This window comes from Carassius gibelio, chromosome A2, assembly GCF_023724105.1.
Source record: "Carassius gibelio isolate Cgi1373 ecotype wild population from Czech Republic chromosome A2, carGib1.2-hapl.c, whole genome shotgun sequence".
Taxonomy (NCBI): Eukaryota; Metazoa; Chordata; class Actinopteri; order Cypriniformes; family Cyprinidae; genus Carassius; species Carassius gibelio.
Window position 1 is genome coordinate 30,398,285 of NC_068372.1, and position 16,807 is coordinate 30,415,091.

General features: G+C 36.2%; 1 protein-coding gene across 1 annotated transcript in view; it reads right to left on the reverse strand.

Moving 5' to 3' along the window:
• Positions 1-3,205: 3,205 nt before the first annotated feature.
• The window catches only part of onecut3b (one cut homeobox 3b), a 19,019-nt gene continuing 5,417 nt past the window's right edge, over positions 3,206-16,807 (reverse strand). The window contains exon 2 of the mRNA XM_052610684.1: positions 3,206-3,570. Within this exon, the coding sequence (XP_052466644.1) occupies positions 3,281-3,570 (290 nt within the window). The 3' untranslated portion in view covers positions 3,206-3,280. The remainder of the gene's footprint in view (positions 3,571-16,807) is intronic.

The window sequence follows — 16,807 nt, forward strand, 5'->3', positions numbered from 1 at the left end:
ACAAAAATAGCTCTGTTGGAAGTGTGTGTGTGTGTGTGTGTGTGTGTGTGAATCCAGAGGCGTCAGCACAGTAATATCACATGTTAAGCATCGCTAACTGCTCGTCTGTGACTCCTGCACACTAATAAATAAATACACTTAAATAAATGCAGCGAATAGAAAAACAACTACTTTCATTAAAATAAAAAAGAAAGTGCTTCTCGTGTTTATCAGAGTGGAAACGGAATGGAATGGAAACAAATATGCAGCATTTGTTTTTTTTTAAAAGTGTGTGTGTGTGTGTGTGTGTGTCTGTGTGTGTGTGTGTGTGTGTGTGTGTGTGAGTGTGTGAGTGTGTCCAGAGCAATTCCACCCGTGGTTGAAGGAAAAAGGCACTCAACTTGTCCTGCATAGTTGCCACATCCTTCACCGTGGCATAATGCAGTCTGACTACTCTGTGTGTGTGTGTGTGTGTGTGTGTGTGTGTGTGTGTGTGTGTGTTTAGCTTAGTTTGGGGACAAAATTGTGAGTTTAAGTTTTAATTAAAGGAATAGTTCTCCCAAAAATGAAACTTTGCTACAACTGTCCTCACTTTCAGGATGAGTGTGTTTCTTCATCAGGTTTGTAGAAATGTAGCACTGCATCAGTGTCTCATCAATGGATGCTCTGCAGTGAATGGGTGCCGTCAGAATGAGAGTCTGATAAAAACACTTCCTCCAGTGAAAAAGTGCATCTCCTGTTGTCTCTCACATCAGAATCCAGACACATATTAGTTTAGATCTGTTTAAACGCTGCTTGATCTGTGCAGATTTCTCTCCTGATTCAGACCAGAACACTTTTTCACTGGAGGAAGTGTTATTCTGGATTATAGACTCTGTGTGTTTGAGTTAAAATCATCTTAATGCTGGATGTGTTTCAGGTTTTGTCTTCTCCAGATGTTCACTGATGGACTGGAGTGCTGTGGATTATTGGGATGTTTTTATCAGACTCTCATTCTGACGGCACCCATTCACTGCAGAGCATCCATTGATGAGACACTGATGCAGTGCTACATTTCTACAAACCTGATGAAGACACAAACTCATCTTGGATGAACGGAGGGTGAACTATTCCTGTATGTCCCCAGTTAGACAGCTACGCAAATGTGTTTGAGAGGAAAATGTATCGCTAATAAATGACTTTGGTGTGTGTTTGTGAGCAGCAGGCGGCTGATGATGATGATGATGATGATGGTGGTAACACTGGCAGGCTGAAGAAGAATCTTTGGTATCAGTGGCTGTTTCACACACACCACTGTGTTTCTGTGAGGTAGCCACATTGATTCTCACTACAAACGAGGTGTGTGTGTTCGCTTTTTTTAGTTTACACTAACACAGAGTTAAGAAAACCTCGCTCTTCGTCTGGTCGTGGCTCAATGCTGTCTGTGAAAATGCTACAGACGTCTGCTGTCTTACCTGTCCGGACAGCGAGACAGAAAGTAAGCAAAGACGACCATCAGAGTCCAGGAGTCTGTTCGTCATACACAACAATCCTTCGTTTCCCGTCGTCACAAGGTGCTTCTTTACACTTCGTTTATGCACAACAGAGCACAAAGCGTCCAGACGTTTAATACAAACTTTGTGTCTATGTAACTATTTTTACCCGCATCATTATTATAGAGGAACAGAGAGAGAGAGAGAGAGAGAGAAGACGAGGAGGAAAGATAGAGCGTAATATTTACAGTTTCAGTACGTTTTGGTAAATGAAGCGATTTGGTTGATGATGTTTCTCCGCCCGTGGGAAGGATTTGACATGATTTGTCAGATTCTCCCGCACAGACTCGTGGGAAAGAAGGGAGTCTTCCTTTATGATTCTCGTTAAGGCATCTGTCGTTGGCACTCAGTTATCATACAGTGACATTTTACCTTTAGGTTCGGCCACTAAAGCTGCAGGTCTCCACGAACAGGAGGAAAACAATCAACAGCTTTTACTCTCTGCGGTTGGTTTCTGATTGTTAGGTCTCTGGAAACGGAAAATACCTTTGGATATGAGACATAAATGTTTGAAAAAAAAACCTATCCTGACATCTGATAGATTCATGCTGCCTTCAAGTCTTTAAGGGACGGAAATTGCAATTAAAATAATGAGAAATTGTTAAAAACTCATTCTTATTTGATTTGATGCAGGGTTATTATTGCATGCATGCATGCAAAATCAGTACATGAAATAAACTTTAATAAATAAAAACATTTCATTTTAGCTAGTTTTGATTTTCAGTTAGTCTTAAAGTAACTAAAACTTAAATAAAAATGAATACAAAAATCTTTATAGACGTATTTAAAAATAAATACTAGAACTCCACGGCAACAAAATTGCTACAACTTTCAAATGAAAATGTTACAGTGTAATAATGCTACTGAAATAACTAAAGCTAAAATTAATTTAACATTAAAAGCAATTACAAAAATAACCAAAACTATAACGAAAACAGGTTATATAAAACTAAAAACGCTCCAAATATAAATAAAAGTATATCAATGATACTAAAACAAACGGAAATAAATTTATAAAAACTATATAGACATAATTTTTTTTTTTGTTAAAAAATAATAAAACCACAACAACAACAACAACAAAAAGTAAAATTACAACTAAAACTAGAATTTTAGTTTTAAAAACCAGCTCTGGCTTGAAGGCAGCATGTCCTGCAGCAGACGAAGCGTGTGTTTCTGGGGTCTTCCAGGAGGTGGCGCCATTGCTCTGTGCAGATGAAGCCCTCTGTAGGACCCCCACGGTAACATGATTCTTTAGGGGCCGATACAGAGGACTGAGTGATTCTTTGCATCCCTTTATCATTGTGCTGGAGCAAGAACAAGGCGCCACGCTGGCAGTGAAAGTACAGACTGAGACGGCGAGGAGCTACCGCGATACATGTTTAAACATCCTGATGTGTCAAGGACAGGTCAAAGGTCAAGGAGTCGAAAAACGAAACAAAGGGTTGTGTGCTAAAATACATATTGCCTTCCTTTCCATCTTTCTCCTGCTCTATGAGAGAGAGAATATTCTGCTCGTCCGAATCCAGAGACTGAGATGAGAGATGCTTCAGCTCAAATATCAAGCACAGGTGACTGAAATATCCACGACGAGAAAGAACTGCACGTACTAATGAACTAAAAGCATGAAATGCGTTTGATTTGACAAATGCAAATGATTCATCCACATCCGCCGTGCACCGAAGAGGTTTGGTGTGCGCCGTAGATCATCATCATCAGCTGCTGCTCCGATGTTGCATCTGGACCGGGTTTCTCCGCATCCGAGACGCTCAAGCCTTGGAGAAAGTGTTCCCCGAGGGGCCGGGGCCGGGACTGACCGCGTGCTCGTCCTGCCAGCGGTCCACGCATCTGCGGCGTGCGTTCATGAAGAAGTTGCTGACGGTGGAGAGCTCCAGCCCCAGCTGCTGCGAGATGGTGATCTGCATCTCTTTGTTGGGCCGCTTGTTCTCCTTGAAGATGGCGATGAGCGTTCGCCGCTGGAGGTCGGTGAAGACCAGGCGCTGCTTCTTGGGAACCATGTTTCTGTCTTTGTGCTGCTCCTGTTCCTTTCTCTTGCAGGCTGCCAGGAGGAGACACAGAGAAAGAGACGAGTGAAAATACAAGAAGTCAACGTCCAGGACATCATGCATCCAGTAGAAAACTGATGAAGGTCATTCAGTGGAAGAAGTACTGTTTGTGTTCTTCAAGCTTAAATATAACACTGATGGCAAACATATTAGATTTAAAAAAAAACATGATTTAACACTTAATAGCAAGTCAGAAATACTACGGTAGTGTGATTAATAATGAGGTTTCTCTTCACACTATATCAATTTATACCCAGCTAACAAAAATATGTTCCCATGAAGTTATGAAATCAGTATGATTCCCAGAACATTCACAACATCCGGCTTTAAAAACTTTTTTTTTTTTTAATTTAGAAATGTTACTTTTGAACGTTCCCTGCACAAAACATTCCATGAGCGATGTATCAATAATGTTTTTGTGCTAACGTTTTGAGAACGTTATTAAAGACCAGAGAACCTTGAACGAGCATTCTATTAAAGTTATTAAAAAAATTTTGGGGGGTTTTTGTATTTTGCAAACATAAGGGGAACGTTACTTTTGAACGTTCTCTGAATGTTCTGGAACAAGTAGAAACTAAAAAAAATGATAGACAAGCATCTAAGGTTTAAAAACCATTATTTATAAATAATGTTTTCATGCTAAAGTTTTGAGAAGGTTGTTAAGAGAACCTTGTCAGAACGTTTAGAGAATGCACACACACCTGCAATCTGGGTATAAATATTGATACATTTAAAAAATTTAAATGAGAAATTCCTCTTGTAAAACCTGAAACAATATAACTTCCACCTCAGATGAAATAATGCACAGGAAGTGACATCATTTGAGACTTTCTACTATTACCAGAGTCATTTGTTCAGAATTGCAGCTAACTTTACTCAACTCATGTCACATGTCTCTAGATGTCGCAAAACATGCAAAATACAAAGAATAAAAACAGATTTCAGACTTAATTACTGCATCAAAGTCTAGTCGGGAATTCCCCAAAGAACCTTTCAGTGAACAGTTCTAAAAAGTACCATTTATTTATTACTGTGAAGAATATTTTTTATAATAATCTAAAGAACCTTTTCCACTACCTTTAGTTTTTCTGTGGATGTTAAATGTTCTTCATGGAACCATCAATGCCAATCAAGATGTTTATTTTTAAGAGTGTGCATTATGCAGGTCTATGCATTTAATGTGCATTTGATATATATTTGACCAATATATTGTTAGTAGTGAACAACAGACCAATATATTCAGCGACTGTGTGTGTGTGTGTGCGTGCGTGCGTGCGTGTGTGTGCGTGCGTGCGTGTGTGTGCGCGTGCGTGCGTGTGCGTGTGTGTGTGTGTGTGCGTGTGTGTATCCTGTGGGACTCATGTTTGAGGACCCTCAGGCTAAATCCACTCTGTCTCTGCGAGCTGTTTGGAGTCATGCAGAGGATTTACATTCATATGTTCGCGCTCACAGCTGACTCTATAAAACACTGCTGATGATACGCCAAAGACCAAGCACTTTCTGCTTTCAGCAACAAGCACCAGAGAGAACAGGACGATCTGTCTGTGTTTTACCAGTCCTGCCTGTTATCATTCATTAAAACAAAGCTAATCGTCTGCTAATGCACTGAACATCCCTCTCTGTTTCTTACTGTATAATGTTACAGTTCCTTGTCTTGCATACATCAGTGTTTCTCTCTCTCTCTCACACACACACACGGGGTTCCCCCGGTGAGATTGTGCTGAGGAGGCTGATGCCAGGCCGAGCGCTGTATGTCTAATTACAGAGAGCCATGAGCCAATCGATCTACCCTACACAGTCAAATCTGTTTACTGCTGCCTTCTAAAGGTGCAGCTCACTCATCCATCATATTCATACCACCACACACACACACACACACACACACACACGCGCACTACTATACTATACACACACACGCACACACACACATGCAGAATCTCTCAAATACTGACTGTATAGCAGGTCATACACACATCTATCTATCTATACTGAACAAAATTATAAACATAACACTTTTGTTTTTGCCCCCATTTTTCGTGAGCTGAACCCAAAGATCTAAGACTTCCTCTATGTACACAAAAGGCCTGTTTCTCTCAAATAGTGTTCACAAATCTGTCTAAATCTGTGTTCGTGAGCACTTCTCCTTTGCCGAGATAATCCATCCGCCTCACAGGTGTGGCTTATCAAGATGCTGATTAGACGGTGTGATTAATGCACAGGTGTGTCTTAGGCTGGCCACAATAAAAGACCAGCACACTCACTGGACATGTCACCCATTGAGCATGTTTGGGATGCTCTGGATCGGCGTAACTTCACACAGCCATTGAAGAGGAGTGGACCAACATCCCACAGGCCGCAATCAACATCCTGATCAACTCTATGTGAAGGAGATGTGCTGCACTGAGTCAAACAAATGGTGGTCACACAAGATACTGACTGGTTTTCGGACACCCCAGTACAGTAAAACAGCACATTTTAGCATTGCCTTCTATTGTGGCCAGCCTAAGGCACACCTGTGCAACAATCCTGCTGTCTAACCAGCATCTTAATGCCACACCTGTGAGGCGGAGTAGAAGTGCTCACGAACACAGATTTAGACAGATTTGTGAACAATATTTAAGAGAAATAGGCTTTTTGTGTATATGGAAAAGTCTTAGATATAAGTCGTATACTTTTATTGAGTCTGTCTATCTATCTATCTATCTATCTATCTATCTATCTATCTATCATTTTATTGTTATATCTATTTATCTGAAAAGCAAAAACAAATCCGGCACACTATATATGCAAAAAAAATCTATTTATTTGATGACTACGTTTTGGTCGCATGACCTTCATCAGGATTTTTTTTTTTATCTATTTACCTAAAATAGACTAACATAACTAATACACAGCCATGCTTTTAAGCGATTTACACACTTCATCATCATTTAAACTTTTAAAACGATTAAAAAACACTCTGTAAGCTTTCTGTATCTCTATAAGGTTTGTTCAGATTCCAGCAGCTGTATTGTGATTCTTAGGAACATAACGGCTGTCTTTACTGAACAGATGTGAAGACAAAACATGATCATTTGGTTCAACAAATCACGTGTGGAGATGTGCCTAACGCTCAAATGACGGAAAACACGATCGTGCAGCATTTGATGAGGACTCTCCCTCCTCTCTGACCCATATTTAGAGCTCTTTTGTCCGATTGTCTCCTGTTTTTGTATCGAGCATCATTTCGCCCCCCCCCCATCCGCCTCCCGATGTCACGCGCTCCCGCGCCTCCCCGCGCGTGGGCGCGCACTGGGCTCGAGGGATCAATACCGATCGATGGCCCGGGAAGGGGCCCTGATTACTGGACCACGTGCACAAGAGAAAACAGAGGAAAATCGATCATTGCAGCTTTTAGGGCAAGAGCAGAGCGCAGACAGAAAGAAGAAAGACGCACATTCTGCCTGGCGCATTAGAGAGCGATATTCTGAAACATTCAACCAGCAAACACCGCGTGCATCCACCATACAGCCCTATATTTATTTATTTAAAAGCATTCTCGATAATGTCCTGACATTATCTGTTTGCACTCAAATGTTGGTCTTAAAGATGAAAAAGTCTTCCATAATTTCTCGTTTATACTAGCTTTGTTGTTCACTGAAAATATTTGCATGCAATGCATGCACGTGCATTTATAGATGGACAGATATGAGAGTAAAAAATACAAGAAGCATTAAACAAAATAGTGCCTCTAAAATAATACCCTGCAAGAGCAAAAGTGCGTGCAAACCCGTGGGAAACGAGTCTTTGATTAAATATATCAGGCCTATGTCTATGCAGATTCACAAGACTTTGGATATTTCAATGCGCGTGAACCATGTGGATTATTTATAGCGCCTCTGTGGAAGACAGAAGACTGCAGTGGACGAGTAGACACAACTTTCCCTTACTTTTGTGTAAACAGAATGCATATAACACTGGGGAAATGGCCAACAGTCCCTATAATTTCACGCACAGTTTATTCAGCTCTCAAGGGTGCAACATTAGCGAATGAATGCAATGCAATGAAATGCATGAATGTGGGCAAATCACAATTACCAGAATCAACACGTTCAGACAACAGCATGCTGATCCATATGCCTCGAAAATAAAAATGCATGCTCTGCCGAAGTATTTTAATGGTTAGAATGGAAATAAATGTTTTAATCTTTAATCTCCCAGGCCAACAAACAAACCAAATAACGTTTCTCTACGGATGCACAATTAACCCGAACTGAATCTGGCTGCATAAATAATATCTATAAATTCAAAGCAATAACCCTCTCCTCCAAGTCCGCATGAACCATTTTTAGACAGTATATAAACCTCTTTATTGTCGCGACATCCGCATTCGGTTGCTTCATTTTTAATCCTCTTTCTTACAAATTAATAGTCCAGGAATCGATTGACCTTTGCTTTAAAACCTTGTCATGATGCATGTATTTAATATACAGGTCACACAGCAGCGCTCGTCTCCTGCTCCATAATAAGTTTCCTCTTATACAGCCATAATTTGCTGCATATTTTAGTTTTTTAGCCGTTTAAGTGTTGTTATATTTTCTAATGCAACTGCAATAAATCAGATTCTTTTTTAGACTCAGTTCCATTAGAATTAGACTAGAAGGTGTTAGACAGCACGTGCACATTGAGGCTTGTCTTGACAAACCCGCATTGATAAGTGAAATGATCCATATTGACCGCAGCTCATGTGAAAGAAGCCGCATAATCACAGAGAAGACATTCAATACGGGGAAGTGTGTGTGATGTTTGCAGATGACATTTTAATGGCCATAGTCTGTTTAGTTTTGTAATCCAATGGTAAGCGTTGATATTGATATCTTATCACTCAGATGAATATAAACTGATGCACTTTAGCTCCTTTTATTTACATTTGCTCTGTTGCTGCTGAGATCATATGGCAGTTTTTATAAGAATATGAACGTTTCTTGTATTCTGTTGCTTTAAAACTCTACAAAACTATTCTTCTGCACATGATTTCTTGTGAAAAGTCTGTATCGACAGTTTCTTGCTTTTTTGAATAGACCTTAAAACAGTCATTTAAAACTGTGAGGATGCTGGTGTATAAAAGAATAATGCAAAAAATTGGTTTGCTTTTTAATAAAACGGTAGCTGCATGGGGGATTGTATTAAAATAAATAAAAAATGTATCCATTATATATTTTTAATGCATAGCCGACTGCATTTTTAAACCAATGGTGCCAGGTTCGATTTTTCTTGTTTTATTACAATGAACTTTAATCCATATTGAATTTTGGCATGAATGAAAACATGGCTGTGAGTGATAGAAATGATTGTTTTTTTAACAGCATACCGATTATGCAAAAAAACTAAAATAGAGTAAAACAGACAAAACTCCATAAAACGGGTTTGAAAATGACGTGATCTCGTATTTTTGTGCATCTCTCCCTCACATCCTCGTTTTCACCTAACCTGATCAATTCTAGCAGAACCATGTGTGCTAAATATATAATTTTGTAAAGGTTCCGTAGCCTAGAATATTAAAAAGTCAGTTAAATGAGCATTGCATTGCACATATGTGAGCAGCATGCTGTCTGCTGAGGTGGGTGTGGTCTGTGCGTGCGTGTGGGCGTGGCGGAGAGAGCGGGGGGCGGGGTCGATAACTAACCGCACCAGGCCGCTCACAGCTCGGCTCGGGATCGATGGCTTGAGCGGGGCGGTTCTGTTTTTGGGTGCGGTGAAACGAACCCTCTCCCGCGCGGGCCGGGCTACTGCTGGCGAGAAACATCATGTCAATCAAAGCCCAGTCAACACAAACCAGATCAACAATACACACCCAGTACATGATGCTGCGGGATTATAGATGAACTAGCTTTAATCAGAGCGGTTCATTTCTGCTGCTTGAAATATTACCGCAACAGAGTTTCTTGGGGAAATTTTATTTTATTTTATTTTATTTTTTATTTTTTTTTATAATATGGAATCAAGAATCCTCTAGCTAGTGAATTATACACTGGCTTAACTTTTGTATTTAATAATACAATAGGATCATTTTTGGTTTTCTTATATATTATAATAAAATAAATAAAACTATAAAATCCTGTAGAATTCCTTGATAATAATTTTTAGCTTAGAGTTTAGTGTGAGCGAAGGTAAAATAAAGCTGTGCTGGATTTGAGTGGATTTCAGTGTTATTTATCAATGTTCACACTGAGCGTTTGACAACAATAAAGGTTAAAGCGGATCCTTTAATTCGATTTTTATTCAAGTGTGTGTGTGTGTGTGTGTGTGTGTGTTTGACATCGTGTCGTGACACACACACGTTTTTCTGTCAGCGGCACAAATGAAAATATAATTTTTCGACTTTTCGTTGTCAAAAAAAAAAATATTTTGTTGAAACATTAACATTTTAATCTGCATTCTTATAAACATTAATTTATTAGCGACGTGTGCATTTATTGTTAAATATCCATAATTTCAGCACGAACGATGAGCGGATAAAAAAAAAAAAAAATTAAATTAATGTAACATTAAAAAAACAGCTCTCGGGAAATAATTAAGCGGATTTCTGTGAAATTAAATAAAATGATTTATCTGACGCCCCGTAGGCCTATTACAGAAATTACAAACAAATATAGTATTACTATAATATTTCATGTCCACCAGTTAATAAAATAATAATAAAATATGCATTGCTTTTCCCTGAAAATATATTTATGGATCTGCTCGAATAATTCAGAACAACATATTTCGAGGATTTATTTCTATGCAGGCATCTCGTGTGTGTGTGTGTGTGTGTGTGTGTGCGTCTTTCTTTATTAATGCCATTTATTATTTTGTTTTTTTAATTTTATTATTTTTTAATTAATAAATCACTGCTGTACAACCTGCATATCTTTAAATTACATGTAGAAATATGTATTGATAAATCTGTTAAGTAAATGTATTATATGATTTAGGCTATTTTTTTATATCATGAGACAGATTTAATAAAGTCTTAATGTAAAGGTTTATATGTGCTGAAGGTAAGTGAAAGTATGTACAATCTTCATATAAACTCTATAAAGCCCTTCATAACCACTCTAATTAGAATTACATATGGTAAGATAACGGTGAGAGAGTTGGGCTTTTCAGGCAGGTGTAGTGTAATATAAGTGAGGTTTTCTCTTTGTCCAGGTCAGGATGAGTTTGTCTTTGTCTTGTGGCTTTCCTAAACGGTCTCCAAAATCAATGTTTCAGTGGACAAACATCTGACAGACCAGATCCATCCCCAGCAGCTCAATTAAACGCCATTCATAGACAGTTTGATTGATCTGAAAGCCAAGAAGTCATTGCAAGAGCAAACCATCACTTGCAGATCTTAAATTAACCCTGTGCTTTATGTGTGTGTGTGTTATTCTGGAGGTGGTTTCTGCTCTGTGTGTGTCTTGGTTGCTAATATTTCTACACACACATCTAAATAATTAAACACCAGACTGTTTCATATCAGACTAACCTTGCATTATTAGAGTATAAAAACATTATTTGCATGCCCCCCGAGAGATATTTGTCAGGTTTACCTTATCTGTATTCCTGAACTGTAAATAAATACGTACAAACAAGGTTTGCATTGCTAGTTTTTAATACATTTTAATCCTTGATTTTATGATGGTGAAAGAAAACAATCTATTTATAATTATTAGAACATGTGCATTTAAAGCTGAAATGTGTTGTTTGCATCAGTTTAAGAGTGAAACACTAACACTTTCACAACATTGATCTGTTTGAATTCCTGTCAGTCAGTTTTTGTGGGCGGGGCTATCTGATTGTCCAGCCAATGGCAAAGCGGTCGGAGAGTTTGTGAAGCTTGTTTTCTGCAATTAAATGAATCCTGAAAATGTGTGAGAGCAGGTAGCATGAGGAATATATAATATAAGAAGAATAACAACAATGTATATATGCACACAGTATATTAGATATGATAGATATAATATGTTGGTGCACATTTCTGCGTGTTTGTCCATGTGTTTGTGTGCATCTAAGAGTTTGTGTGTGATGGTGCATGTGCTTTTGTGCACATTTGTGTGTGTGTGCTTGAATGTGTTTGTGTGAATTTGTGTATGTTTGTGCATGTGTTGTGTGTCTTTGTGCAAGTGTTTTTGTGCATCTAGTGCGCTTGTGTTTGTGCACATTTATGTGCATTTGTGTATGTTTGAGCATGTGTTTGTGTGTTTATGCATGTGATTGTTTGTGTGTTTTTGCATATTTATGTGTCTGTGTGCGTTGGTGCATGTTTGTGAAGGTGTGTTTGTGTGTGTTTCTGTGCATTTGTGTGCATTTGTTTTGTTTGTGCATGTGTATGTTTTTGTGTATGTTCGTGAATGTGTTTGTGTGTGTTAGTGCATGTGTTTGTGCATGTTTCTGTGCATTTGTGTGCATTCGTGTATGTTTGTGCATGTGTTTGTGTGCGTTTCAGAGACAGATCTGTTGATGGGAAAGGTGTTGGTGTTGCAGAGAGGGGTGTGTGTGTGTGTGTGTGTGTGTGTGTGTGTGTGTGTGTTGCATGGCTGGCTGCGGCTGCTGCTGCTGGCGAAAGCCCCAGAGATGCAGGAGCGAGCAGGGGAAAGGAAATCAATACAGATTCAGTGCAAGTCAGATAAGCCTTAACAATGTGTAGCGCAGACGCACTCTATAACCCAATCTAACACACACACACACAGTTTTCCTGCATATACACAGGTAGGTGCATTTAAACATGCGACCAGACTGTTGTATGTTCATGCATGCACTCACACCTGCGTGTTTTCACCTAGCTTCAGTGACATCAGCAAACTCAGACAGATGATCCTGTTCTCCAGCATGATTCACAATGATCACAAGAGTCTCTTCAGCGTACATGGGAAATCTGAGCATTTGTGTAAAGAAACGCATGATGATGCTAACACAGCGAAGTGGATTTAAGTGTTTTACAATCCCTGAAACCACGTCTATTTCTAGGTTTAAACTAATCCTGGATCTTCTTAAACACTTTGTTATATGCTCTTATTAGGGATAAATGCATGCCGGATAAATTGTGAGGCTTTCATCATGTACAGTAAACGAGCTGCTTGTTTTCAGTTTTTCAGTTGTTCCCGTCTCTTCTTGAATCCGTCGTGCCGTTGCTCAGCTCAATGTTAGTGTCTACCTGTGTATTCATGGCACGTTTTACTTTGCTTACCAAGAACTGAGTGTGTTACGCAGCTCCACGTCTCCCTCCCTCACGCTTATCAATTATTGAAGCCGCGATCGATCATTTCAGCAGCTCGCCTCCATCCTTCGCTCCTCACAAAGTCAAAGCTCTCCCGTCCTCAATCAATGGCCACGTCTGCTTTCATGTCAGATATCATCTGCTTTATATTTCAAGATTTCATGTTTTCCAGCTTTGTGCTCCTCTAAAACACGCTAACCCTCATTTCCACACACTGTTGAGGAGAGAGATGTGTGGAAAGAAAAATACTATTTTGTTCTGGACTCTTTTAAAGTACGTGTGTGTGTGTGTGTGTGTGTGTGAGCTGCAGTTGGTGTGAAGTGAATATATAACAACATATGGCTTTTTTTAACTAATGATAAAATTACAGTTTTTAGTCTTTATTTCTTAATTTCTTGCATCATATACTCATGTGAATATATCTAGAGTGTTTTATTTATCAAATATTTTTATGATGACTTTTTGTTTAATTTCTTTGTGATTTATGTGTGAATCATTTTGGGGTGATTTTATTAATGAAATCCTCTAATATGGACATTTTATTTAATTTTATGTAATAAAACCACCCCAAATAGATTCACATGTAATCATTTACATGAATAAAATTTATTTTTCAATATTTAAATATATGATTTTTTTTTTTTTTTTTTTTTTTTTTTTATTAAATTTTTAATCACATAATTTATTATTTTTGAGAAGTTATTTTTAGAATTCTAAATTTAATTTTATTTTTGTGTATTTATTCAATTTATTTTTCAATAATTAAATATATATGGGGTGTTTTTATTTGTAAAATGTTTTATTTTATTTTATTTTAATACATTTTATTTAATCATATAATTCAATATTTTTGGGGGAGTTCTTTTTAGAATTTTGTTTAATTTTATTTAATCATTTGTAAATATATTTGGGTGGTTTTTATTATCAAATGCTTTTTTGAGAATACTTTATTTAATTACATGTGAATATATTTAGGTGGTTTTATTAATCAAATGTATTTAATGATATGCAAATATTTTGGGGATGGCTTTTATCAATTAAATGCCATTTTTAAAAGTATTTTCAATTAAGTGTGACCAGATTTAGTTTAGTTTGAATTTTTATTAATTATAAGAAAAAAAAGAATAACATTAAAAATATTTTTTTTATTTTTATAGTTTATGTATTTTTTCTTTCCCATAAACAATCAAAAATTAGGAGGCCAAAAATAATTACATATAATTTTGGGGGGCTAAAAATACACAAATATTACTGAATTGTCATGTAAATTAAATTATATTATGTAAAAGGTTGATAATTAGGAGGCTTTTTTCCATTTAATTAAATTTTAATAATCCATTTAACACTATGACATATTATAATCTGTAGACTCGACTGGAATAAGTTCAAAGTGCTCATAATTTATTATAAGCACAATAAAAAATTGTGTATTATGTAAAATATGGATGTTAAGAGGCTTTTTCCACATGCACATGCTTACTTATACACTAAATGAGGAAATATTGTAACTGTAAACTGTTTTTATATAATTCATGAATTTAAACGTTATTTCAGAGTATCTCGTTTGGGTTAATGTGAAGGATGGATGATGCATGTGAAAAGTCCTCAGTTCTTCAGCAATGCTGCATTCGCTAATTACTCAGTCTGTATAATAATATCATGTTTGCAAACGATTTTACAAAATAGCATAATATTAAATATACTAGTTTTGGTATTGTGTACTCAATGAGATCAATAACCTGAATTTAAAAATGGATTAAACGATGCAGATTCTGCACTGCACAGATATTCTCCCCGATGCACTGTGAGGTTTGTGAAACTTTGAATGTTTTGAATATGAGACGTGGTTTGTGTCTCATAGTGCATTCAGCGTGCGTCTGTGAGGTGTCTGTCGGCGCTGGGTTTCTGCTGTTGTGATTGTTCTAATCCAATAGCGCAGTGGCAGTCGTAATGGATGGAGGGTCATTTTTTTGTGATGTGTTGCAGAGAAAGAGAAGAGGACGGGGGGATGGTGTTATTGATCTGTCATACGTGCCCAGGCAGACTAACATACGTGAATGAGAGAGAGAGAGAGACCGAAGCAACGCTCTGCTGACGTTCACACTTCAGTCTGCAGATCACATGCTTCAGACTCGGAAAATCAAGCATTTCTCACAGGAGCACAGTGGTTTTATTGACTGGCTGTTAATGTGGTCATGTGTTGCTATGTAGAATTCACCAACCATTGGTTTGGGATCAGAACTGGATACTAATATTGACTGTTGAACAAGAAGAGTTTTCAGTGACTTATAGTCTTATTATTTTGCTATTTGCTAATTACTATTTTTGCAATATATATATATATATATATGGAAATGTTAACAAAATAATTATGCAAAAGGACACTAAATAGAGTACTGTCTCCCAAAATGTAACGGGCTCAACTCTCAACTTTTTTGTTTTTTTATTATTATTATTTTTTTTAGATTTTCAGTTTTCACTTTAATTTGAAAGTCTTTTATTTATTGTATTTTAATTTATTTTATTTTATTTATTTTTTTTTTATTTACCACTTTCTTATAGTAACCATAACTAAAACGGAACCTGAAACTAAAATTAAAACCATAAATTAAAAAATAAACATTACTTGGAATAAATTCAACGTTAAATGAAATGAAATAAAATATTACAAAATAATTTCAGCTAGTTAATTTAGTTTAACTTCATATACTAAAATAACTAAAAGTGAAATAAAAAATTATAATAATAACTATAGACATAATAAAACAAAAAACACACAACAAAATTACTAAATTAATTTTCTTTAATTTAGTAAAACATTTTTTTAAATACTAAATCATCTGTCAGAAAATAAAAACTATTAATAAAAATATAATAGAATTTAGTATTTAAATATATGTTTTTAATTTTAGTTATATTAGTACTTTAAACTGAAATAAACACTTTTTTTATGGTTTTAGTTAACAATGATATCCCCGGCTCAACTTTTTAGTTTGATGAATAAGATGTTATATATGTATTGCACCTGTGACCTGTGGATTTTAACGTCATGTTATCCCATGATCCTCTTTGATTTCACTCATTTATAACTGATTACTGAATGATATAATTTCAATGAAAATATACAGAATAATTATATTGTGTTTAATATTTAAATATGTTGAATACACAAGAAGTTGCCACTTTTCATATATTGACAATATATTGACACACACACAGAGCTTAATATTATAGATTTGCATGTGATAAAATAATCCACTGTTTGTCTATAAATATATTTAAACTAATTTGTACTGTACATATTTATATCGGAGCATGAATGTCAAATATACGTACACTATATAGCAATAAAGTTATAATGTCATATATCATTTTCCACCCACCATGTTTCCATGACCTTAACAAAAATACAAAAAAAAAAATATCTCAACACTTTTTTTCATGCATATTTTCATATAACATATTTTTCACCATGCAAACTATAAATTGAGGTTAAAAGATGTGTTCAGCTTTATTTAAACCCATGCATTTTAATTCAGTGTTTCGATGTAAAAATGTAAAACGTGTAAAAACGGTCCATGCAGATATTGCTGTATTTAAAAAAGAAATAATTATACAAGCACTAGTTTCCTATATGAAAATGTATTATTTAATATGCTGCGTTATATGCATTATGTTCATGTTTAAAGTGTATAATGCATTAAAATACTGTTTAAAATAACACCCAATTTTATGCTATATTTTTCATGCATTACAAAGTTGCATTTATTGGAGTGTTTCACAAGAACATACCGTCTTTCTATTTCATTCAGTGCATTAATAATTTACTAAAATTGCATTGTTTATTACAATGCATTATTGTTTCTTTGTAATTATTTGTTATTAATTCCTGGTAGAACATAATTAATACATACATAATTAAGTATTACAGTATATCTGGTTATGAAAACAATAATAAGTGCAATGCAATGTGCAGTATAAAACATTATTAACATCGGTATTTGTTA